At 45.7% G+C, this 25,971-nt stretch overlaps 1 protein-coding gene across 1 annotated transcript in view; it reads right to left on the minus strand.

Moving 5' to 3' along the window:
• Nucleotides 1-1,246: 1,246 nt before the first annotated feature.
• ITIH2 (inter-alpha-trypsin inhibitor heavy chain 2) overlaps nucleotides 1,247-25,971 on the minus strand; it is a 42,405-nt gene continuing 17,680 nt past the window's right edge. Inside the window, exons 9-23 of the mRNA XM_087968885.1 lie at nucleotides 25,733-25,849; nucleotides 24,194-24,362; nucleotides 23,558-23,683; nucleotides 22,734-22,915; nucleotides 21,277-21,462; nucleotides 20,025-20,164; nucleotides 17,143-17,315; nucleotides 16,938-17,045; nucleotides 10,908-11,027; nucleotides 9,006-9,089; nucleotides 5,652-5,765; nucleotides 4,655-4,853; nucleotides 4,372-4,544; nucleotides 2,884-2,995; nucleotides 1,247-1,768 (exon numbers count right to left, since the gene is read on the minus strand). Coding sequence (XP_087825011.1) covers nucleotides 1,621-1,768; nucleotides 2,884-2,995; nucleotides 4,372-4,544; nucleotides 4,655-4,853; nucleotides 5,652-5,765; nucleotides 9,006-9,089; nucleotides 10,908-11,027; nucleotides 16,938-17,045; nucleotides 17,143-17,315; nucleotides 20,025-20,164; nucleotides 21,277-21,462; nucleotides 22,734-22,915; nucleotides 23,558-23,683; nucleotides 24,194-24,362; nucleotides 25,733-25,849 — 2,151 coding nt within the window. The 3' untranslated portion in view covers nucleotides 1,247-1,620. The remainder of the gene's footprint in view (nucleotides 1,769-2,883; nucleotides 2,996-4,371; nucleotides 4,545-4,654; nucleotides 4,854-5,651; nucleotides 5,766-9,005; nucleotides 9,090-10,907; nucleotides 11,028-16,937; nucleotides 17,046-17,142; nucleotides 17,316-20,024; nucleotides 20,165-21,276; nucleotides 21,463-22,733; nucleotides 22,916-23,557; nucleotides 23,684-24,193; nucleotides 24,363-25,732; nucleotides 25,850-25,971) is intronic.

The raw sequence follows: 25,971 nt of genomic DNA on the forward strand, positions 1-25,971 counted from the left end.
TTATCCATCATAGGATGCCAACGCAGGGTGGATTGGTTAATTTCCTTGTATTGCTGAAACTCGGAAATTGGTTTCAATTCAACCAGGTTAAGGGAGTTGTGTGAATGCAGCCGCCCCTTTGCTGATAGGCAGTGCAGTGTTTGGGGGAATCTATAAAGGTAAAGGTTCCCCTCGCACATACGTACTAGTCGTTTCTGGCTCTAGGGGGCGGTGCTCATCTCTGTTACAAAGCCGAAGAGCCAGCACTGTCCGAAGACGTCTCCGTGGTCATGTGGCCAGCAGGACTAAACGCCAGAAGGCACGCAGAGCACTGTTCCCACCAAAGTGGTCCCTATTTTTCTACTTGCATTTTTACATGCTTTCGAATTGCTAGATTGGCAGAAGCTGGGACAAGGAACGGGAGCTCACTCCATTACGCGGCGCTAGGGATTCGAACCGCCGACCTTTCTGATCGACAAGCTCAGCGTCTCAGCCGCTGAGCTACCGAACATTGTAACTCAATCTACAGGAAGCAGAGAAAATAAATGAGGGCTCCATATTGTACTATGGCTAGAGGTTTGTCAGGGAAGGGAGAGTAGAATTCCTTTGTCCTCGGAGGAAAAGAATGGGACCTGTAGTATTTAAACAAGTGCAGGGAGTCCTTGACAAACAACCATGCCTGATCCAGAATTATAGTCATAAGTCATTGTCCTTAAGTGAGTGAGCATATGACCATGCACAGTTTTATAAGTCTTTCTTGTGGCAGCCATTACGTGAATGCTGCATTTGTTAAGCAAATCCCTTTTATCCAATCAAATTAGTTTTTTTTTTTAACAGGCAACTAGAAGTAAGTTATTTCTAAACTCTGGAAACCAGCAAAGAAAAGTCCAAAATTGCAGTCGTTTGAGAGGCTGCAAACTGGCTTACGTGTCTTTTGAGGGGTCCGTTATAACTTCGGACAATTTTCGAGTGACCCGTCGTAAATCGAGGACGATCTGTATTCTCTTAAGGACACATTTAAGCGACAGCTAAATCTGTAATTTAAATTCGACCGCTAGATGGCAGGGTTTTTCTGCCTCGATTCCACTGGTGTTTCTTTAAGGCAGGGGCATCCAATCTTGGCCACTTTTAAGACCTGTAGACTTCAACTCCCAGAATTCCCCAGGCATTAAAAAAGTTTTCAAGTTTAGTGACTCCTGGTTCAAGCCCTTGTTTGAAAACTTCTCAGGCACATTAGATAAGTTGAACATGATACAATACTCATGGGGGGAGTTTACTACTTTAATTCTGTTCGGATACACGGTCTTTATACAGTCGGGGAAAAACAATATTAAAAAAAAATAAAATTCTACGTTACTCCAGCACTCTTTGCTGGTCACGTTTGCTGTCAAATGCAACTTTGCCCGAAAGTGGAATTTTTGGTTTGCATACTACACTAGAAGTCCCAGTGACACCACGTCCAAATAAGGTGGGTTTAGGTTGGGGGGTTAATTTTAGGGGAGAGGGGAATGTGCGCAATGTTAGGCTGGAGCAGGCCGCAATGAAGCTCTTCCCAAAGGCTGCTGCCCATGTGAATTTGCTTACAGGGTGAGTTGCATGGCCATTCGGGCAGTTTCCTTGCCCTGCCGTAAAGGTGAGCCTTCAGAAGTGCTTCAGGTAGCTGTATAAATTAGGGACAAGATAATCCGTGTAGTGGCCATCAAGGAACCCTTTGCCGTTGTTGTGTACAAACCAGCACTGGACGTTGGTCCCAAACACACGGTCCAAGCGATAATCCTTTTGCAGGCCTCTGCGGGCAAATGCAAATAAAGCATAAATCATCATCATGTCATTTTAGGCTTGACGTAAAACCAGTAGTGAGATTCAGTTTTTTTTTTACTACTGGTTCTGTGGGCGTGGCTTGGTGGGCATGGCAGAGAGAAATTACTATAAACTCTCCATTCCCACCCGACTCCTGGGGGAAGGATACTGCAAAATCCCCATTCCCTCCCCCACCCCACTAACCTGCTTTCCAGCTCCGTTCTCCTGTGCAGGGCAACCAAAGAAGACCCAGCCGATCAGCTGGTACTCAATGGGAGGCGGAGAAGAGATGGGGGCGGGGCCAGTCAGAGGCGGGATTGGCCGGTTCTCTGAACTACTCAAAATTTTCCGCTACCGGTTCTCCAGAACTGGTCAGAACCCGCTGAAGACCACCTCTGACCTAAACCAGCGCTTGTCAACCTTGGCAATTTTGACCCATATGGACTTCAACTTCCAGAAAACTTACCAAGGTTGAGTAAGGCTTCTGCAAAGTCACCGGGGAAGGGTTGATGTTAGGCCTAACAACCTATTAGCAATTGATTTTTCATTCTTTTCCCCAAGTATAGCTGACCTAGAGGTCGCCATGGACCCATCTGCTGCCCATTGGCATTGTTTTTGAAGTATCTTGCAAGCGAGCCAGATTGGTCTAGTGGTTAAGGCACCAGACTAGAAACCGGGAGACCGGGAGTTCTAATCCAGCCTTAGGCGTGAAAGGCGGCTTTGGATGACTTTGGGCCAATCACCAGGAGATGCTGAGTCTTAGGCATAAAAGCCAGCTCTGTAATTTCTAGTCCTGAGTTCTAGTTAGGCATGAAAGCTGGCTGGGTGACTTTGAGCCAATCACCAGGAGACTGTGAGTTCTAGTCCTGTTTTAGACATGAAAGCTAGCTGGATGACATGGGGCCAGTCACGAGAGAGAGAGAGACAGACAGACAGACAGAAAAAATAAATAATAAAATCAACCATGATTTCAAGGTCTGTCCATATTCTGCTAAACACTCTTCAACAACTTTCTCTGGGAGTTCAGTTTCCTAACACACACACACACACACACACAAAAACACACAAACGGCAACCTTAGAAAGCCTGTTTTTTATTGCCTACCGGGTAACGGTCAGCTTGTGGCCTTTCACTTCCATGGTAGCATCAGATTTTCCTGGATCTTGTCCTGGTCTTTCATTGTAGATGATCACGTCCTGTTCCTGCATAAACTGACCTGGGGAAGAATTTTGTTAAGTGTCGGTGAAAGGGGAACGTTTAGCTGAGATTTTGCCAACATGTTCAACTTGGAGGCATCCCGAAGAGTCTGTTAGAAGAATCAAGCTACGCTGGACACCAAACTCTGAAGCCCTGCTACTTAATCCTCGACTTACAACAGTTCATTCAGTGACCGTTCAAAGTTATGACGGCACTGAAAAAAAAGGGACTTGTGACCATTTTTCACAACCTTTGTAGCATTCCCCATGATCATGGGATCAGATGCTTGGCCGCTGGTTCATACTTATGACCGTTTCATATGTCCCAAGGTCGCGGAATCCCTTTTTGCAACTTTCTGACAAGTCAGTGGGGAAGCCAGATTCACTTAACAACCATGTCACTAACTTATCAACTGCAGCGATTCACTTAACAACCAAGGCAAGAAAGGTGAGGCAAAAACTCACCTAATAGCTGTCTCGCTTAGCAACAGAAATGCTCAATTGCGGTCATAAGTTGAGGACTGCCTGCATAGCTTTGAATGATCACGAATAAACGAATGGCTGTAATTTAGAGGTCTATCTATAAATAAATATAATAAATAACAATATACAAATGCTGCATCCCTCTCTGATGCTGTTCTGCACAATAATAACAAAATAAACACATTCCTTTATCTCCATCGTCCCTGTTTTAAGAGATGCTTTCCAGTTTTCTCAGGTCCTCCTTGCTGTCATGCAGCCCTAATGTTGTGGCCCACCAGTGGCCAGCAGAGCTGGCGGCAGACTCGGACAGTGAGGAGGTTGGGGAGGAACCTGGGCCAGTCCTGGAGTCTGGGGAAGGCTCTGACGAGGGCTCGGCATCCGAGGCAGAGATGGGGCCAGGGCCGTCCGACAGTTATCAGCTGCCTTCGGAGTTGAAGATCAGTGGGGAAGAAGATCAGCTGGAGCCTGTTCCCTGTGCGCGTATGCGCAGAGCTGCCAGGAGAAGGGAACAGTTAAGGAACAAGGGTCAACTCAGGAGTAAAGGCTCAGGTGGACGGTGAATGACCCCTCCCATAGGAAATAAAGAGCGAAAGGGGAGTGGGGTTTGCAGGAGACAATTAGTTCAATTCATTAGGGTGAAGATCTGTTCCTGACTTCTTGCCAAGTATTGTCTGCTACAGAGTGGCGTTTGGAAGCTATCGGCCTGGCAGCTCTCCAAGCCTGATAAAGGTCTGTAGTTGTGAAATCTCTTGAAAGACTGTTTGCCGGGACTTTGCTGGAGAGGAATTCACTTTAAACTAAATAAAAGGGGTTTTATTGGGACGAGGAGTCGGCTTCGTGCTTTTGGGAAAGCCTAGGTCAGAACACCTAAGTACCCAGAGTTATGGAACCATCTCCTCCTCCCAGCCTTTACCAATGAGGCCATGCACAGTGGAGGAGAAATTATTTGCCGGAGGGATGTAGATGCCCAGGAAATCCACATTCACGGGGTGCTTCTTCCAAACCCGATGGAGAAGGACCATAAATGTCAGGTCCCCGTCTACGGTGAGAGTCACGTTGCTCTCTTTCTTGACCGAGACCAGCAACCTGGGAGAAGAAAAAACAATGGAAGAAGAAGGCCCTGCTTCAAATCGGTCTGCCTTCCTTAGAAGGCTTGCATATTTGCACAGGTCAAAACCGGATGCCATAGTTTTTACCTCCTCCGAATGAGACTTCCTGTCTCTGACCAGGAAAGAGACGTGGTAGAAGAGCCATCCTTCAAGGTGATCGCCTCGGGACTGACTTCAACCTTCAGGCCTTTCGCTTCAAAATGAAACCCAACCTTGCCAAAGTAAGTGTTGAGTTTGTTATGCAAGAACCTCTTGGCTCCGATGAGTTCCCCGTTAATTGTGATTCCTGGGAGGAGGAGGAAGAGAAAGAGGAGGGCGGTGGAAAGAATAAGAAAATAAGGAAGGGAAGGTAGGAAGGAGAAGGAGGAAAAGGAGAAGAAAGAAGAAGAGGAGGGAGAATAAGAATGAGGAGGAGGAGGGAGAAGAATAAGAAAAGAAATGATAAGGAGGGAGGAGGAGGAAGAGGAAGAGGAGGAGGAGGAGGAGGAGGAGGAGGAGGAGGAGGAGGAGGAGGAGGAGGAGGAGGAGGAGGAGGAGGAGGAGGAGGAGGAGGAGGAGGAGGAGGAGGAGGAGGAGAAGGAAAGAGGAGGAGGGCGGTGGAAAGAATAAGACAATAAGGAAGGAAAGGTAGGAAGGAGAAGGAGGAAAAGGAGAAGAAAGAAGAAGAGGAGGGAGAATAAGAATGAGGAGGAGGAGGGAGAAGAATAAGAAAAGAAAGGATAAGGAGGGAGGAGGAGGAAGAGGAGGAGAAGGGAGAAGGGAGAAGAAGAGGAAGAGGAGGAGGAAGAGGAGGAAGAGGAGGAGGAGGATTATTAGCACTTTACCCATTTGTCTGAAGATGCTTAGGAACAATACTGACCCCATCCATGGTTACTACTTATGATATAACCAGAGCTACATCTCCAAGTCTGAGCCTCAGGATCCCTGAGCACTCTATCCCCCAACTCCAAGGCTAGTGGCTTGCATCTCAGAGAGATTTTCCTAGCTTTTCACTTGTTTTCAGATTCAATATTATGATTTGAGAGAACCTTTTCCCCAAGCCTACTATTTATGTCTCTCATATCTGATTGTGCATTTCTCTTACTGGACTCCACGTCTGAAATTAAATTCAGGATGGCCCCTGGTTGAGAATCAATATTGAAGCAGATGTTCTTCTGTTGCCTTGGGAAGGTGATGATGAAATGGGGATCGTTGTCCACTGGAAAGGAAGACAAAAGGGAATGCCTCAAAGAACGTGAAACAGACCTTCCTAAATATATTACATGTCTTACATGGGGATCTATTCTGTGGCCACACCCACCAAACGATTTCAGCAGATGTTGAGACTCTAGAAAAAGTACAGAGAAGAGCAACCGGGATGATTAGGGAACTGGAGGCTAAAAGATACGATGAACGGTTGCAGGAACCGGGCCTGGCTGGTCTAATGAAGAGAAAGACCAGGGGAGACCTGATAGAGGTCTTCTAATATTTGAGGGGCTGCCACAGGGAGGAAGGGGTCAAGCTATTTTCTAAAGCACTTGAAGGCCTGACAAGGAATAATGGATGGAAACTGAACAAGGAAAGATTTAACCTGGAAATAAGGAGAAATTTTCTGACAGTGAGAACAATCAACCAATGGAACAGTTTGCCCTCGGAAGTTGTGGGAGCCCCATCACTTGAGACCTTCAAGAAGAGATTGGGCTGCCATTTGTCAGAAATGGTGTAGGTTCTCCCGCTTGGGTGCGGGGTTGGACTAGATGACCTACAAGGTCCCTTCCAACTCTGATTATCTGTTATCAGCATGAGTGTCCAATTATGCTGGTTTCTGCAAAAGTCAGCATGATTGGACAGTCGATATTCCCCAAAGCACCAGAGGGCAGGATAAGAAGCAATGGATGGAAACGAATCGTGCATAAGCACACAATCATGCCTACCGCCCCTGTCCTACTGTCCCCAATTATTAGTTCCTATTTCTTGTATTTAAACTTATGTTTATTCTTGTTTCTGTTATATTGACAAATAAAATAAATACATAAAAACAAAATATTCAAGGAGAGAAGCAATCTAGAACTAAGGAGAAATTTCCTGGCAGTTAGAACAATGAAGCAATGGAACAACTTGCCTCCAGAAGTTGTGAATGCTTCATCACTGGAGGAGTTTTTAAAGAAAAGATAGGACAACCGTTTGTTCAGGATGGTATAGGATCTCCTGTTTGAGCAAGGAGTTGAACTAAAAGACCTCCAAAATCCCTTCCAACCCTATCATTCTACGTCCTATGTTCTAAAGCAGGGGTCTCCAACCTTGGCAAGTTTAAGACTTGTGGACTTCAACTCCCAGAATTCCTGAGCTAACATGACTGGAGGAGGAATTCTGGGAGTTGAAGTTCACAAGTCTTAAAGTTGCTAAGGTTGGAGACCCCTGTTCTAAAGGCTCTCCTGGATATCCCAGGAATATTAATCATTTGAGTTCATATCCACGGACAGAGTTCTTAACACAACTCTCGAAGGACAAGAGATGATTCTAGGCTCAAAGATAAATATTTCTGTAGTTGTACAATTTATCCAAGCAATGGGATGAAGGGAGAAAATAAACAGAGTGTGAGAGCACGTGAATAACCAAAGGGAAGGAATGGGAGATCAAAACTCTGTAAGTTTTGGCATCTGTCACATTTCTGGATAGTTGTTACTGCAAAGGGACATGGGAATGAAATGAAAATGTATTTATGCATTTGTATAGGAGATTCATGTCCCGCATAGAATAATAGGGCTGGTGGGACCTTGGAGGTCTTCTAGTCCAACTCCCTTCTCAAGCAGGAATCCATTTGAGACAAATGATTGTCCAATCTCTTCTTGAAAACCTCCAGTGATGGAGCACCCACTACTTTCAGGGGGCAAACCATTTCATTGATTAATTGTTCTTACCGTCAGAAATTTTCTCCTTAGTTCTAGGTTGATGCTCCCTTTCATGATGTTCCATCCATTACTTCTTGTCCTGCCCTGAACATAGAACATAAAATCATAGAGTTAGGGAAGGGATCTTGGGGTGGGGTCCAACAGGGTTAACTACCGGTTCAATGATTTACGAGGTTCGGTGATTTACGACGTGCTTTCCTGCACGCTGCTCGGGCAGACCTGTAAATCGTCATCAGCACGCTGGGTGCAGAGAAGCAGCCTTTGAAACAGCCCTTTTTTCCTGCTTTTTTAACTGCAGCTGTGCCTCGTTTGGCAGCTGAAGTTGAAAAATCAGGAAATAAAGGTTAGGTAAGAGCCCGGGTGAGCAGGTGGGCAACAACATCAGCAGACATAGAACCGGTTCTATGTCTGCTGCTCTTCAGAGCTACCGGTTCTACAGAGGTGGACAGAACCGGTAGAAACCCACCTCTGGTTTTCTAGCCCAGGGGTCTTCAAACTTGGCAACTTTAAGACTTGTGGACTTCAATTCCCAGAATTCCTGAGCTAACATGACTGGAGGAGAAATTCTGGGAGTTGAAGTCCACAAGTCTTAAAGTTGCCAAGTTTGGAGACCTCTGTCTAGTCCAACCCTTTGCTTAAAGTAGGAGAGCTTATATCAACCCGGTCAAATGGTTGTCCAGTCTATTCTTGAAAACATCCAGTGATAGTACATCCATAACTCCAGAAGCCAAGCCATCAGGGGTTTTCAAACTTGACAGCTTTAAGACTTGTGGACTTCAACTCCCAGAATTCCTCCTCCAGTCATGTTAGCTCAGGAATTCTGGGAGTTGAAGTCCACAAGTCTTAAACTTGCCAAGTTTGACGATTTTAGGATTAATTATTCTCACCTATCAGGAAATTTCTCCTTTGTTCTAGGCTGGATCTCTCTCTAATAATTTTCTATCCGTTACCTCTTGTCCGGCATTCAGTTATTTGGGGGACTACGACAATCCCCTTTTTCTGATAGTCCGTCAAATACTGGGAGACAGCTATCATGTCCCTCCTGTTCCTTCTCTTTAATTGGTGAGACGTACCTAGCTTGCTCAACCAAACCATTCATCGTACAATTTATTTTCTTCGTATCTGGGTTGGTCTTTGCACACTTTATAGGCTCTCAGAATCTTTTATATAGTGTTGTGACCAGAACTGGATGCAGTGCTCCAAGCGTGGCCTCACTAATGTAATACAAAGTATTATCACTTCCACCTTTTAAAAAGGTGCCTATATAAGGTTCCTTTCTATATGGAGTAAAACATAGAAGGAGTGGTGTGGTGGCCTAGAGAGGTTGTGAGTTCGATCCTAGGTTAGAGGCAGATATTTCTCTTTGGGGCAGAAAGAGAAAATATCTGCTGAACAAAAACTCTGCATTGGTGACAGGAAGGGCATCCGGCCATTAAACACTGCTAGATCCATTCAGTTTCTCAGATTCCACCCTGCGTGGGATTATGTGGTCATTAAAAGATGATGATGATAGAGTAAAGCATAGAGTGGGTACAATTTTCTTCTACCTGAATGTATTCTCTTGCTGTCATCTGGGTTCTTGGACAAGATGCTGGAGTTACCAGACTTTTGGTGCCCTAAATTTAAAGATCCTGTTGAGGAAGAAGACAGTGAATTAAACCTAATGATCTCGTTGGGTTGCAGTCAATTCTCGTGGAGAAAATACAGTTCAGATTAAAAATGATACACTTTTATTCCTGGTTATAAAATCTTTCTGGCAATGGTGATGTCTTTAGATGAAGGGTGTCCAAATTTGTCAACTTCAAGATTTGTGGACTTCAACTCCCAGAATCCTCCAGGCCAGCAATGCTTTCATGCTTAAGGACTAGAACTCACTGTCTCCTAGTTTCTAGGCAGTATCTTAACCACTTCTCCAAATTTGCTCTTTCTTTTGCTCTGTTTTTATTGTGAATGGATCATGATCTTTAGGAAATGGGATATATCTGTGCCCCTCAGTGTGTGTGTGTGTGTGTGTGTGTGTGTCACACATCAAGTGCAATCGTGTCTCAAACTTCTGATGCTTATCCTTTTTTCTGAATTTGCAGAAATTTGCATGTCTGGCTGGGGAATTCTGGGAGTTGAAGTCCACAAATCTTAAAGTTCTCAAAAGTTGGACGCCACTTCTACATCAAGCAGAGGTGGGATTCAACTTTCTTAACAACCGGTTCTCTGAGCGTGGCCTAATTTGTGGGTGTGGCTTGGTGGTCACGTGACTGGCTTGTATGTAAATATTGGCTTGTATGTAAATATTGTAAATATTGATTTTTTTTATTAAAAAAAGAGCAACTTTTACCCAAAATCAGGCAAAGCAGGCAGGCAGATTGAGTTGCTCACAGAATCACAGATTCACTCAGAGATCTACCTTTCTGCAATCTTCTACCTGAGTCTGCACTGAAAAATAGAAGCTTCAGTCCTAAAGAAGCTTCAGCTCTGCTTTTAGATTAGCTAGAAAGCAAGAAATCCAATGATTTCCTGCTTTCTAGCTAATCTAAATATCCCATCACAGCTGATAGTTGGAACAGCTGATGGTTGGGGGGGAAGGAAAAATAGAAACTTACCAAAAATTAGGCAAAGGCACAGGGTAAGCAAGCTGGATGGCAGACATGCCAGGTAAGAAGCGAGTGAGTGGGGAGGGGACAGGAGGGGACAGCCAGTGGCGTGATTTGCCAGATCTCCGAACTGCGCAGAATTGTAACAACCGGATCTATAGAACCAGTCTGACCAGGTAGAATCCCACCCCTGACATCAAATTACATTTAAAAAAATATATTTATCTTTCTATAACCATTCTTTTTCTGTGTAACTTCTAAAAATGTGTATACAGGTCGTCTTCAACGTACGACCACAAATAAGCCCAAAATTTAAGCTGCTAAATGAGGCACATGTTCAGTGAGGTTTTTTGCCTCATTTTACAACTTTTCTAGTTTCATTTGTTCAGTGAGTCATTGCGGTTGTTAAGTGAGTATTAACACAGGTGTTAAGTGAATCTGGCTTCCCCAATGAATTTGCTGGTCAGGAGGTCGCAAAAGGGGATCACGTGACTCCCCAGACACTGTCATAAACATGAACCAATATGAATTTTGATTATGTGACCATGAGGATGCAGAAATGGTCATAACCCTGAAAAATAGTCATACTTTACTTTTTTCAGTGCCTTTGGATGGTTACTAAATGAATTGTTGTAAGTCAAGGACTACCTGTATTTTTACAAGCAAATGCCCTCCCCTTAAATTTATACTTTCAAGCACTTTTGCTTTAATATGCCAACGTTGTGTGTGTAATCTTTCCTGGATAGCAAATCACTTTGGATGTTAGCATGTGAACGGATGTTGATATGGATCCACCTTGGGAGCAAATTAATGGGATTAATTCACACCTGGGTAAAGGGCAGTCAGCCCAACATTTGTTACCTGCATTTATGGCAGAGGTTGGACCCATGATAGCAGGTAAAGGACCTCCCGATTTCTTTGTGGGGTTCGCCCAGGATGGAATGGAGTTGTCCGTTGGTTCTCGGCCAATAACTATGGGCCCTGTTTAGATAAATGGAGAGGAATGGGGTGAACAATTAATATCAATCAATCAGTCAGAATAGAGCTGGAAGTGTAGAGTTGTAATTGCAGGAATGCTCCAATCTCGGATGGCAAACCTCAGATAAAGAATGTTTTCAAGCAAATACAACTCAGGCAAACAAAGTCACTAATCTAAAGGAGGATTAGAGAGAGGAAGTAAACCTATGTTAGACTTTAACTAGAGATAATTAATTGTATTAATTACTGTGCTAAACAGTAACGAAAGTTAAGCAGTAACCAAAGTTAACCAATGATGGAGGATAATTAAAAATGTGCATAAATGCAAGACTAGACTCCAATAAAGATCATCATGATTCAGTTGTTCATGATCAAACAACTCGACTGCCTCGTCATTATAACATGGAAGGGATCTTGGAGGTTCTTCTACTCCAGGGGTGTCAAACTCGATTTTATTGAAGGCCACATCAGGGTTGTGTTTGACCTCGGAGGGCTATTAGGGTGGGTGGGGCAGAGGTGGGTATTCAGCAAGTTCTGACCAGTTCTGGAGAACCAGTAGTGGAAATCTTGAGTAGTTTGGAGAACCGGCAAATACCACCTCTAACTCCCCCCCCCATCAATTCTCTGCCTCCAGAGTCCCAGCTGATTGGCTGGGTCTTCTTTTGTTGCCCTGCACAGGAGAACAGAGCTGGAAAGCAGGTTAGTGGGGTGAGAAGGGAATGGGGATTTTACAGTATCCTTCCCCTGCCATGCCCACCAAGCCAGGCCCACAGAACCGGTAGTAAAAAATTTTGAATCCCACCACTGGGGTGGGGTGGGTGTGGCCATGGTGGGTGTGGCCATGGTGGGCAGAGTCCTGCAGGAGGCCATGGAGGCTGAAAATGGGCCAGACCGAGGCCCCGCAGCCCCCTCACACAGAGCCCATTTTTTGCCAGCAGAAGCACCGCGAGGCCAGTCCTTTGATATTTGCAATCTGGGTCCGTGGGCCAGATTTAAGCACCCTCAGGCCGGATCCAGCCTTGAGTTGGGCTTCAAAAATTTCAGCCACCAGTTCTCTGCCCGGTGGCTGGGTGGGCATGGCCGTTGTGGGCGTGGCTAGTTGGCCTCCTGCACCACGGCGGGGGTGGGGGTGTTTTCAACCTCCCCGTGCTCCGGAGGCTTTCCTTCGGTCTCTGGAGGGCAAAAACGGCCTCCCCCAGGCTCCGGAGGCCTTCTGGGACTTCTGTTTTTCATCCTCCCCAAGCCTCCACACAGGCCCTATACTTACCTCTCACCCAAAACGAGCCACGCGGAGACTTGTGGGAGGGGTGGGACAGGGTGGGCAGGGCCAGCCAGGGGTGGAATTTGGTGGTTCACTGAACCAGCCATAACATTAGCTACGAGTTCGGCCGAACCCAGGCGGACCCGTAGCGCAGTGGCCCCCAACCTTTTTTGTGCCACGGCCCGGTAGCAGCATCACAAAATGATCCACGGCCTGGTACCGGCATCAGCACGCATGACAAGGCAAGGCGAGCCGAGCAACCGGCCAGCCAGCCGTCCCCCGCTTCTCCCCGCCACCTTCAATTCCTCCTTTGTATCTTTTTTGTGCTTTTTTTGTGCTTTCTTAATCTCCTCCGCCATCGGGACGGCTCTTCGTTCGAAGCCGCCCCCCCCCTTCGATGAAACTAAGGCGCGAGGATTCCTTCAGGACCCAAACACCGCTTTCCAACCAGAAAAGCTCACCCGGAAGCACTTTCTCGTCAAAAAAAGATGGCGGCGCCCAGCAAACCGGCGGCCCGGTTGAAAATGATCCACAGACCGGTACCGGTCCGGGGCCCAGTGGTTGGGGACCCCTGCCGTAGCGGCCCACCCCTGCCCCTGTTCTAGTCTAACTCCCTGCTCTTAAAAACCTCCAGTGATGAAGCACCCACAACTTCGAAGTCAAAGCAAAGTCAATGGTGAAGCCAGATTCACTTAACAACCATGTTAACAATGGCTTAACAATGGCATTGATTCAACTTAACATTTGTGACCAGAAAGGCCGTAAAACGGGACAGCAGAACTCACTTAGCATCTCTCTCTCTTGCTTGGCAATGAAAATTTTCCAGAACCATCTATCGGATTTTGCTTTTTTAGTGGTGTGAAGGGTACTATTATTGCATCAGCAGAAAAAAATATTACTAATGATAATATTACTATCATTGCTGTGACTAGGATTGGGGTCACGTCCACCAGGGGACAATTGCTAGACCCCGGGTGTGCATCCTTGAGGACTTTAAGACGACTTTAAGACATGCTGGCTGGGGAATTGTGGGAATTGAAGTCCAAACGTCTTAAAGTCACCACGGTTGAAAAAAAAAAAAAATCCAGAGCTAGAAACTTTCCCCTTGCTAAATTAGGAGAGGACGCGGCTCCCAAACAAACTTTCAAAGGCTTCCTGTGTTTTTTCTGAAATGATGAAAGAAATCCCCAAGGATCTTCTTCCCAAAATAATAATAATAAAGCCTTAGGAATGTTCCAGGCAAAAAATTAGCAATTTCCACCCTATGCTTCACTCCCACCGTACATCAAATATCCAAAACACAAGACATGGCAGAAAAAAATCAACCTGTTTTCCTTCTTTGCCTTTATCCCCTCCCTCATTTACAAGCCAAATGGGTGGGTGGGGGGAGAATGATGGATGACAGATTCCTCTGGGTGAAAGCTGAATTACGCAGACTTGCCAAGGTGACTGATGTCTATTTATAATGTAGTAGCCAGTTCCCAGCTGCACTCGACGGCTTTTTCTTAAATATGCCAAGTAATCCCTTGACTCAGCTGCCGTTGGCATTGTTCCAAACTACTCTCATAGTTACAGAAAATATATGTTTAAAGAAACCGATGGTGGAAGGATGGGGAATGGACCACCTGGGTGGCCTGGATTAAAAAAAAGAATGAAAAAAAAGGAGAGAGGAAAAAAAAACAGCCAAGAAGATAAGTAGTGCTCAAAACTCAACTCCCAGTTTTGAAATGTAGAGCCCAAAATTTCCTTTACTAAGCACGACAGTTTTTAAGTGAGTTTTGCTCCGTTTTATGACCTTTCTTGCCAGAGTTGTTAAGTGAATCACTGCAGCGGTATAGTCACACAGTTGTTAAGCGAATCGGGCTTTCCCCCTTGGCTTTGCTTATCAGGAGGGAATCACATGACCCCAGGACACTGCAACCATCGTAAATATGAATCAATGGACAAATGACTGATTTTTTGGTCATGTGACCCCAGGGAGACTACAATGATTGCAAGGGTGAATAACAGTCCTAAGGCAATTATTTCAGTCCCTTTGTGACTTTGAATGGTCACTAAATAAATGTTTGTAAGTCAAGGATGACCTGTAATTAATATCGTGTTTTCCCAAAAAATAAGACCCTGTCTTATATTTTTTTTGCCGCCAAAAAAGGCACCAGGTCTTATTTTCAGGGGACGTCATCCACGGACTCACTTCACTTGCGTGTGTCACCCCTTGGCCTCCTTTTCGCTGTCAGAGACCTTCAGGAACTTCTTCTTCTGCAGCCGGCAAGGCTTTCCCGAAGGCCTCTGCAGCCGATAAGAGATGCTCTGGATCGATCCAGAGCTTTGTTCTCAGCTCCAGAGGCCTTCAGGAAAGCCTTGCCAGCCTTGCCGGCTGCAGAAGAGAAATGGCCCAGCAAGGCAGGTGTCGGGGTGTGCGAGGCCTGGCTACAACTTCCCAAAGGTAAGTAGTAGGGCAGCTCCACCCCTCATCCCCACCCTACCTTAATTTATTTTATTTTATTTATTATTATTAATTTATTTTGGGGGTAGGGCTTATATTGGGTGTACATGTAAAAATCAAGCTAGGACTTACTTTTAGGGTAGGTCATATTTTGGGGAAAACAGGGTAGAAGACTGTTAAGAATTTGTGGTCTTAAGTTGAGGACTCTCTGTATACAAATTCCAACAGGACGCACACATTCACATTGGTCTTCTGTTCGACCACAAGGAGGAGGATTAACAGATGGCCGCTTCGTTATTGTGCGTCATAAGTGAGCCTTGGCTTACATACTTATAAGGGTCCTACTTCACTTAATTTATTATTCCTCTGCCTTTTCCTAACCAGAGCACAGTAAGTGAGAGGCAGCTTAAGGCTTGTCTTGTAAACACGGCTTACCCTTACAGTACATAAAACCAAACAGGCTGCTGGGTGTTTTTTTTTTAATTGTAATAATTAGCCCAATGAAAAATGCATGTGGGGAGGGCTATTTCTGAGTGCGGAGGGCCCTGGAGGCATAATTTCCCTTATAAGGGTCAGCGATGTGAATAAGCAGTAGGGAAACCTAAGTGTAGGAAAAAGTTAGAATAAATACTGAGTTTTTTGATGCAGGGTGATTGTAAGAAGTGGAGCAATCCTTGGAAGAGAGCAAATTTGGCCTAGTGGTTAAACCACCCAGGAGACTGTGAGTTCTAGTTCCACTTTAGGAATGAAAGCCAGCTGGGAGACTTTAGGCCCATCACTAGGAGACTGTGCATTCTACAAAAATTCTACAATAATAGACATGAAAGCTGGCTTTGGGTCCATCCCCAATCACTAGGAGATGGTGAGTTCTAGTTCCACCTTAAGCATGAAAGCCTGCTGGGTGACTTCGGGTCAATCACCAGGCGACTGTGAATCCTAGAGCCCCCATAGTCATGAAAGCTGGCCTTGGGTAATCACACTCTCTCAGCCCAGTCCACCTCACAGGAGTGTTGTTGTGTGGAGGAGCATTACATGTGTTCATCACCATGACAATATTTTACTATAAATAAGGAAGGTAAGATATAAATAGATAAACAAATTCACTACAAAGTTATCGAGCAGCCTAAGGAAGATGGTTACAGTTACAACAATGACGTTACCTAGTTGGGTAATAAAATGTCTGCAAGCTAACAACCAAGCTTGGATTCCACAGTCATCCTCCTTCCCCTCCTCCTCCTCCTCCTCCTCCTCTCCTCCTCCTCCTCCTCCTCCTCCTCCTCCTCCTCCTCCTCCTCCTCCTCCTCTCCCACTCACCCCACTCCCTTCTAGCACTGATAATATTCCCTAGTTGGATCATGAAACGTCTGCAAGAAAACAACCAAGCTCAGAGAGCACCAAGGACCCCACAGTCATCTTCCTCCTCCTCCTCCTCTCCTCCTCCTCCTCCTCCTCCTCCTCCTCCTCCTCCTCTCCACAAACCCCACTTCCTTCTAGCACTGACAATGTTCCCTAGTTGGGTCATGAAACGTCTGCAAGAAAACAACCAAGCTCAGAGAGCACCAAGGACCCCACAGTCATCTTCCTCCTCCTCCTCCTCTCCTCCTCCTCCTCCTCCTCCTCCTCCTCCCTCCTCCTCCTCCTCCTCCTCTCCACAAACCCCCTCCCTTCTAGCTCGATAATGTTCCCTAGTTGGGTCATGAAACGTCTGCAAGAAAACAACCAAGCTCAGAGAGCACCAAGGACCCCACAGTCATCTTCCTCCTCCTCCTCCTCCTCCTCCTCCTCCTCCTCCTCCTCCTCCTCCTCCTCCTCCTCCTCCTCCTCCTCCTCCTCCTCCTCCTCCTCCTCCTCCTCCTCCTCTCCACAAACCCCACTCCCTTCTAGCTCTGATAATGTTCCCTAGTTGGGTCATGAAACGTCTGCAAGACAACAACCAAGTTCAGGGGGGGAAGTAGGACCCTACCCTTCCCTTGGTTCCTGGATTCACTAACGTTAGGTTCTCATGAGCCACACACTCACCAAATCAGGCTAAGTTAGACCCTCTCCTGCAAAGCCACAAAAGCCCAAGCTGAGAAGTTAAGACTTAACAAGAGTAATAATATATTGTGTGTCCAAACGGTCAGTGGGCCTTTCCCTGGGCTAATGAAAAGTGTGTAGAGAACCCCACCAACGAACAGGATGAGCAGAGGGACGCAGCTTCTTTTACCTGTATGTACAGTTGCTGCCGTTGGACCCCTAAGGGCTGATTGTGAGCCATGCTGAGTCCAAGCAGAGATGGGCTTCTCGGGCTTGGGCTGTCCAATGGTTAGAGCACCTGTTTCGAGGGGGGTGGGGAGAAAAGACATGCATTACAACGAAGTCCCATTGCTTCCACCCATGTCACACCTGGACGGGGACAGGCAGAAGGTCACCTGGACAACAGGCTCTCTTGCGGTCCTGCGGGGAGTCGGCCAGCATCAGCTCATCCCCATCGGGGTTCTCGATGAGCATAGCTGTGTAGGGGGTCACGATGTGGTGATCCAGCGACATCTGCAGAATGGCCTTGGTGATGTTCCTTTTCATGGCAGCAGAAGGAGCCACGTTTCTGGGTGACATTCAAAGACAAAGGCAAAGGGCCATTTAACGACTGCCTGGCTCACTCAACAACTCTAGTGGGGACGGAGCTGACATCGTGGCAAGACGATGGGCAATTTGGGAGCTCCCGAAAAGCCGTCAATATCCCGGCAGCTGGACGGTCCATCTGGACCTAAATCGTCCCATAGAGACGAGAAACAAGGAAAACACATTCTGTGGATTCCAGGGACACCCCAAAGTCCCCGGTTGATTCGGAGAAAGCTTAGCAATGGGAATTCTGGTCCCAACTGAAATTAGAAAGGATAGAAAATATTTGTAGGTTGGGTGGTAGATCTTGGCGGTGGTTCGTTCTCCAGGTTTGCTGTTTAGCTTCCAAATGTTTCATCCCCAGGTTAGGTGATCCTCAGTGGGACTTTGGTTAAAGAGTCATATTTCAGTTTTTCTACGCTTTTATCGATCTCATGTAGTCCTTTAGGTCAGTGGCCCCCAACCTTTTTTGTGCCACGGCCCGGTACCGGCATCACAAAATGATCCGCGGCCCGGTACCGGCATCAGCACGCATGACAAGGCAAGGCGAGCCAAGCGACCGGCCAGCCAGCTGTCCCCCGCCACCTTCAACTCCTCCTTTGTACCTTTTTTGTGCTTTTTTGTGCTTTCTTAATCTCCTCCGCCATTGGGACATCTCTTCGTTCAAAGCCGCCCCCCCTTCGATGAAACTAAAGCACGAGGATTCCTTCAGGACCCAAACGCCGCTTTCCAACCGGAAAAGCTCACCCGGAAGCACTTTCTCGTCGAAACAAGATGGCGGCGCCCAGCAAACCAGCGGCCCGGTAGAAAATGATCTATGGACCGGGACTAGTCCGGGGCCCGGTGGTCGGGGACCCCTGCTTTAGGTGGTGGGTTGTGTGACTGGCTGGTCATGCCATGTGGCAGGTTGTGTGACTGGCTGGTCTGATCATCGAAGCTTGGCATTCTACCAATGGATTGATCAACAAACAGGTCAATTTGGAGCCAGGCTACGAACCCATAAGGACTTGCTTAAAGAATGCAAAGGACCAGCTGTCTTCAAGAAATATCAATCCTTCCATTCCCCACCATCCAGTCAGAGCTGAAGAAGCCTCTTGGATGAGAAGTGAAATGTCTTCAAAGAAAAACCAGAAAGTCCAGTTGCCTCTTGAGTGGAAAAAAAGCACCTTTTTTTCCCCATGACCTGGATGCTTCACTTGGTGACCTTCACACGACATCATCAGCCAGTCAATGGCATGTTCCACGACGTGACCAGCTTTGCATATGGTCATTATCCTTTGTGTCTGACATTAATCGAGCCAACTAAAGCCATCAGTTTAGAACAAGGATCTCCAAACTGGGAAATATTAAGACTTGTGGACCAAGTAGGGTTGAAGCCAAGGTAGGATACCCCTTCAGTAAGAGGACAATCGTGAAAGGATATGCCTATTTTGGTCTTTTCTCTTCCTATGTGGGAACTGAAGCTGCCAATGTTTCAGAAAAATGTGGAAAAGCATATCCAGGATGATATCTCTTTGTTCTGTCTCAGAATCAGCTTTGATGTGGACTATGATTTTCTGAAGAGATTGGTGGCTGAAAAGTTCGGAAGCTAAATAAAAAGCCCAGAGAACAAACCATCACCACCAAAAACTGTGGTTGTAAGTCAACGACTGTCTATATCTCTTGATTGTTGCCCTTTACTTTCTCTTCTATTTCTTCCCCAGCCTCTATTCTCACAATTCTTCTTGATCCCCTGACTGCAATAATACAATACCTGCTGTAGGATTGTGCCATCACCCGTCATATCCAGGCAGATAGGTTTCTGCATCTTCAGGATGAGTTCTAGCTGGCAATCCTTATCACTTCCTTGGCTTGGCACAAAGTTTCCGCTGCCTTCTTCTAAGGTATTACTTTGATTTCCCAATCCTTGGATTTCCTTGTGGTCTTCCATCTACATCTGACCTTGCTTACCTTTTACGGACCAACAGGATTGGCTAAAGAGTGCTATCTAATTAGGCGATACCTTGAATTATAAACTATGGGATGGGATAAGTTTATACAACCTAGTAAATCATGTAAAAAAACCAACCGAGTTTAATACTAGCCAGGTTTTGGACAGTTTGTATTTGCTTGTGAACTGGATCAGGATAGTGTATAAACTCAGGCAGTGGTTAAAAATAACCATGTTCCTCCAGTCCCAAAGGTGCTTTTTCAAGAGGCAACTGGACTTTGTGGTTTTTCTTTGAAGATGTTTTGCTTCTCATCCAAGAAGCTTCTTCAGCTCTAACTGGATAGTGGCAAGTCATTAAAGTCCCCTGGAGAATTTTGACATAAATTGAACAGCCCTCTCTCAACAGAAGGGGAGGGGTACCACATCATCTATCTCCAGTCTATAATACAGTTCTTTCCAAGTTCCAAGAAGGCTCCACACCCATTTGGACACAGATAAACCTCCAAGTGGCCTCAATGACCCTCTAAAAGGATGCAAATGAACAGCTGTCTGCAAGGAGTATAAATCCTTCCATTCCCCACCGTCCAGTCAGAGCTGAAGAAGCTTCTTGGATGAGAAGCGAAACGTCTTCAAAGAAAAACCAGAAAGTCCAGTTGCCTCTTGAAAAAAGCACCTTTGGGACAACCACGACCTGGAAGACTGACCATCTCCATAGACATGTTCTTCCAGGTTCCTTCTAACCAACCCGTCTTCCCTTCTCACCTTTCCGCCATGAGTTGGTTGACAGTCAGGTAGGCCCACAACTTTTCCGTGAATTTGGGATCAGCGTGCTTATCCTTGTCCAGGAACTCATCCAATCCTTCAACATTTGCCAGAGTGTCCAAGATTAACTGCGTGTTGGACTGATTGACAAAAGAAAACCAGAGAAATAAGAGAAATCATTTAGCAAAGCCAACTTCAATATTTCAGGCTTCTCACAGTCCACTAAAATGGTCACAGGTAGTCCTCGACTGACCAATCACAATTGAGCCCAAACATTGCTGTTGTCATGCGAGACAATTGTTAAGTGAGTTTTGACCCATTTTACGACCTTTCCTGCTGCTGTTGTTAAGTGAATCTCACAGTTGTTAAGTGAATCTGGCTTCCCCATTGACTTTGTTTGTCAGAAGGTCACAAAAGGGGGTCGCATGACCCTGGGACCCTGCAACCGTCATAGAGACATGCCAGTGGCCAAGCGCCTGAATTTTGATCACGTGACCATGGGGATGCTGCAACGGTCATAAGTGCGAAAAATGGTCATAAGTCAGTTTTTCAGTGTCATTGTAAATTTGAACTTTGAAGTGTAGAGGACAACTTGAACTTCCGTAGGCTTTCCTGGACTCTCTCATCCAAGTTCTAACCTTGCTTAACATTTCATGATTAGACAAGACAAACTTTTTTCTGTCGCCTAGGTGGGCTCTCTTAGCTAGAGGAAAAATACCAGGAGAAGGACATACTGTACAATCAATCAATCAATCATAATAGAGATGGGACCTTGGAGGTCTTCTAGTCCAGCCCCCTGCTTAATCAGGAAACCCTATAACATTTCAGACAGGTGGCTGTACAGTCTCTTCTTTAAAACCTCCAGTGATGAAGCACTCACAACTTCTGAAGGCAAACTGTTCCACTGGTTCATTGTTCTCACCATTAGGAAATTTCTCCGTTGTTCCAAGTTGCTTCTCTCCTTGATTAGTTTCCATCCGTCACTTCTTGTCTTTCCTTGTGGAACTTTGGAGAATAATTTGACCCCCCTCTTCTTTGTGGCAGCCCCTCAAATATTGGAATACTGCTATCATGTCACCCCTGGTTCTTCTTTTCTCTAGACCGGCCAAACCCAAACCCTGCAACCATTCTTCATATTACATACAATTTTCCTTCAGTTCAGAAAACTTCCAATTTCTTTATAAAAGTTTGAGCAACTTGCCACCTCTTCACAAGCTCATCATTTTTGGTTATACTATCAGTGTGGACTTACCGCTGTGGCTGTCACCACGCTCTGTAAATGCTGTACATTTTCAGTGTCAACTTTTCCTGACACCACAATCTCTGACCCTTTAAAATAATGTTGGAAGGCGCTCTGGGTTACATCAGACACCAAGCCTTTAGGATAGTTGAAGTCCAGTTTTTTGAGAAGTGGAGTAGAAACCTGGTTGTAGAATTTCTGCAAATTCAGGGGGGAAAAGGGGGTAGACGTTTACTTTTGTGCCCGATGTGTGATAAACACTTGTGTCCGATGTGTGATACACATCCCCTGTTGAGCACAGGTGTGAAGGGCACAGATACATCCCATTTACGAAGGATCATAAATAATCCATTCACAATAAAAATAAGAGTGAAAAAAGTAGAGCAAGTTTGAAGTAGAAACCAGGAGATGGTAAGTTCTAGTCCCACCTTAGACATGAAAACCAGATGGGTGACTTTGACTCAGTCATCAGGAGGCATTGATTTCTAGTCCAACCTTAAGCACAAAAGCCAGCTGGGTGACGCTTGGCCAATCACCAGGAGACAGTGAATTCTAGTCCTACCTTAGGCATGAATGCAGAGTGGGTGACGCTTGGCCAATCACCAGGAGACTGTGAATTCTAGTCCTACTTGGCATGAATGCTTAGGCATGAATGCAGAGAGCCAATCACCAGGAGACTGTGAATTCTAGCTACCTTAGGCATGAATGCAGAATCGCTGGCCAATCACCAGGAGACTGTGAATTCTAGTTCTACCTTAGGCATGAATGCAGAGTGGGTGACGCTTGGCCAATCACCAGGAGACTGTGAATTCTAGTCCTACCTTAGGCATGAATGCAGAGTGGGTGACGCTTGGCCAATCACCAGGAGACTGTGAATTCTAGTTCTACCTTAGGCATGAATGCAGAGTGGGTGACGCTGGCCAATCACCAGGAGACAGTGAATTCTAGTCCTACCTTAGGCACGAATGCAGAGTGGGTGACGCTTGGCCAAAACCAGGAGACTGTGAATTCTAGTTCTACCTTAGGCATGCTACCTTAATGCAGAGTGGGTGACGCTGGCCAATCACCAGGAGACTGTGAATTCTAGTTGGCCAATCACCAGGAGACTGTGAATTCTAGTTCTACCTTAGGCATGAATGCAGAGTGGGTGACGCTTGGCCAATCACCAGGAGACTGTGAATTCTAGTTCTACCTTAGGCATGAATGCAGAGTGGGTGACGCTTGGCCAATCACCAGGAGACTGTGAGTTCCAGTTCCACCTTAAGCATGAAAGCTGGCTAGGTCTTTGGGCCAATCACGAGGAGATACCATTATAAAGATAAAGATAAATGGTATTTTGGACTGAGAAACAGCATGATTTATGTTTATGGTTGGTAAAAGTCTGTCAAAAGTTGGAAGAACGCATTGGGTTAGGATTTCTCCTTCCCTTCTCCCTTCCTTTACTCTGCAAAGGATGATGGAAAAATCACCTTCATTTGGGAAGAAGTCTCTTGATTCCCAAAGATCCGTTGTGCGGCTCCGTTGTTTTCAGTCGCCAACCTCTTCAGAAAATCATAGTCCACATCAAAGCCGATTCCAAGACAGAACAAAGAAATGTCATCCCGATTATGCTTTTTCACGTTTTTCTGAATCGTTGGCAGCTTTAGTTCTCCTGATAGGAAGAGAAAAGACCAAAATGAGGACGTCCTTCCAGGATTGGCCTCTTCATGCAGGGGTGTCCAACCTTAGCTACGTTAAGCCTTGTTGTGGACTTCAACTCCCAGAATTCTCCAGCCAGCAATGCTTTCATGCTTAAGGACTAGAACTCCCCGTCGCCTGGTTTCTAGGCAGTAAGTAACTTAACCCTACTCCAAACTTGCTCTATTTTTTTCACTCTGTTTTTATTGTGAATGGATTATGGTTGAGGACTACCTGTATATCCCATACAAGAGTCTTTCAAAAGTAAATTTCTGATGCCTATCCTTTTTTCTGAAGTTGCAGAAATTCTACAGCCAGGTTTCTCAAAAAACTGGAGTCTAACTATCCCGAAGGAACGGAATCTGGTGTAACCCAGAGCACCTTCCAGAATTATTTTGGAGGGTCAGACAACAGCAATGCTGGTTCAGGAATTCTGGGAGTTGAAGTCCAGAAGTCTTAACGTTGCCAAGGTTGGACAACCCTGTCTTGGAATCACTCAGGAGCAAAAGAGGAGGAATAACACAAGCTATCCCCATGACAATTTCTCACACATTTCTTGAAAACCTAGTTTTTTTCCCCCTGACAGGAAATGAAAGTTTGAATGTCCAGGTCTTACCAACAGTTGGGTCTCCATCCGAAACCAATATTATCATGGAGACAGAATTTGGATCCAGCATCCCCAAAGTATTGGCTTCATTTAAAATAAACATGGCCCGGAGAAGGGCATCGTTGATGTTGGTTCCTGTTGAAAATTTAAAAGGTGACAAAGTTTTTTTAAAATGTCATATTATTGCACGACTATTATTTATTTTTGATGAAGGCAGAGGAATGAAAGGAGGAAGAGGAGAAAGAGGAGGAAAAGAGAGAAGAAGAAGGGGAAGAGAAAGAAAAAGAAGAACAAAAAAGAAGAAAGAAGGAAGAAGGAAGAAGAAGAAAGAAGGAAGAAGAGGAGGAGGAGGAGGAGGAGGAGGAGGAGGAGGAGGAGGAGGAGGAGGAGAAGAAGAAGAAGAAGAAGAAGAAGAAGAAGAAGAAGAAGAAGAAGAAGAAGAAGAAGAAGAAGAAGAAGAAGAAGAAGAATTTCAATAATTTCTCTCCAAAGTTTGAATCTTCTCTCTAGGATTCTCTGAGGAAAGCCAGGAGGGCTTAATACAACATAATAAAATACAAATACTGAATTCTGTTTAATGCAGGGAAGCCTTGCGTACCCCAGAGGGCCTCCTTTTACAAATCCTTATGATTCCTTGTGTCTCACCTCCATTGGGATGGATGCTTTCAACATACTTCTTGGCTGCTTCTGTCTGGATTTTGGAGGCTTGCACCAAACTGTCCCTCCAGCACCGGACGTTGTGGTTGAAGTCCAGGATAGAAAACTGGTCATCAGATCGGAGATCACCCAGGATAGTCTTCATAGCTTCGACGGTCTGAAACGTCAGATAAAATCGGATAAAAGTTTGTAAGCTTTTGAACCTCACAGTCTCCTTCCTTGGAAATATGGCTGCTTTTATGATCCCTGCTGCAAGACAGCTATATGTGCAGAAATGGAGAGTCTGAAGCAGCCACAATGGAGGAATGGTTGGTGAAGATGACCTCAAAATTATAACCGGGAGGAGGGTGGATTCTACCGGTTTGGACCAGTTTGGGCGAACCAGTTGTTCCGGTGATCATTTGGCTCCACTCACATGCCCCGGTCCTTTTCCTGTGCTTTATTTCCTTGTTTTGAGCACAGGGGAGGTCGAGCAGCTGACAGGGAATGGGAGTGTGGCTCTGGTGGCTATGGAAGAAATTGGGGAAGGGCACGTTCAGAGGAAGACCCAAGGCCACCCCCTCTTCATCCTAGGGCACGCAGGGAAGAACGGAGAAGGGAGCAATGTGAGCTATGTGGATTACAGGGGAGAAAAGGGCCCTGATTCCCTTCATTAGCTGCAGCTGGGAAAACAGGATAAAGAGGGTGTCTGCGCACAGCACCTTGCTGGAAGCAAAGCGTAAATTATCTTTGTTTGTCAAGTCTTATCTGGGTTCTGGCTTCCTCCCAACTGTATGTGTTTCGTTATCTTTTGAAGTCTGCAATTCTTTATCCTGCCCTGTCTCGTTAATTGCTGCAGCTGGTTTTTATTTATAATTTATATGTACTTTGGGTTCAGACTGAATTTCTTCCCTTTAAAAACTGACCTTGAGAGAGTTTTCACTCCAGCCGATGATAACTGGACATTGGGGGCCAAGTTGGAGGTATAAAAGGGACTTTTTGTGACTTTGTTGCTTTTGTGCCACGCCCCTTTGGGTCATCACGAAATGGTCTTTTCTAAATGCTGGGCGTGCGTGCAAAGTGCGCGTTTGGCATGGGCGCACACATGCTCACCGAACCAGTTGTTACGCTGGTTGAATCACACCACTGATTATAGCCCATCTACATTTTAACCCATAACTATAAACGTGTCACTAGCTGAACTGCAGTGATTCACTCAACAGTGATGGCAAGAAAAGTCGTAGAATGGGGCAAAACTCACTTAACAAATGCCTCACTTAGGAACAGACGTTACGGGTTCAATTGTGGTCGTAAATCAAGGACTACCTGTATAAGCTGGAGGAGGTTCCTATGATGTGACCTAAACCTAAACCACACCTCCAATGAAATTGGAGGGGGGAGGGGGAGAGAGAGGAAGAGGGAGGGGGAGAAAGAGGGAGAGAGAGAGAGGGACAGGGAAGGAAGGAGAGGGAGAGAGGGAGTGGAAGGTACTAATAATCTAGACTTTCCTTACAGGAATTTCCCCTCTTCCTGGGACTTTGCATTCACCTGTTTCATTTTTATTCCCCACATGGAACCGCTGACATCGATGACAAACAGGATGTTTTTTGGCAGAGGATCCAAGTCATCGGGAGCAAAGTAGTGGACAAAATACCCATTGAAGATCTGGAAGAGCAAGGTTAGCAATGAATTTCTAAAAGAACCCTAAAAACTGGAGTTTCCTGCAGAGAAGAATCCTTCACTTATGTCTGCCTGTAGATTTCCTTCCTTCCTTCCTTCCTTCCTCC

Source organism: Notechis scutatus, chromosome 6 (assembly GCF_049901735.1).
Source record: "Notechis scutatus isolate UNSWTSFEM ecotype Mainland chromosome 6, rNotScu1.2, whole genome shotgun sequence".
Lineage (NCBI taxonomy): Eukaryota > Metazoa > Chordata > Lepidosauria > Squamata > Elapidae > Notechis > Notechis scutatus.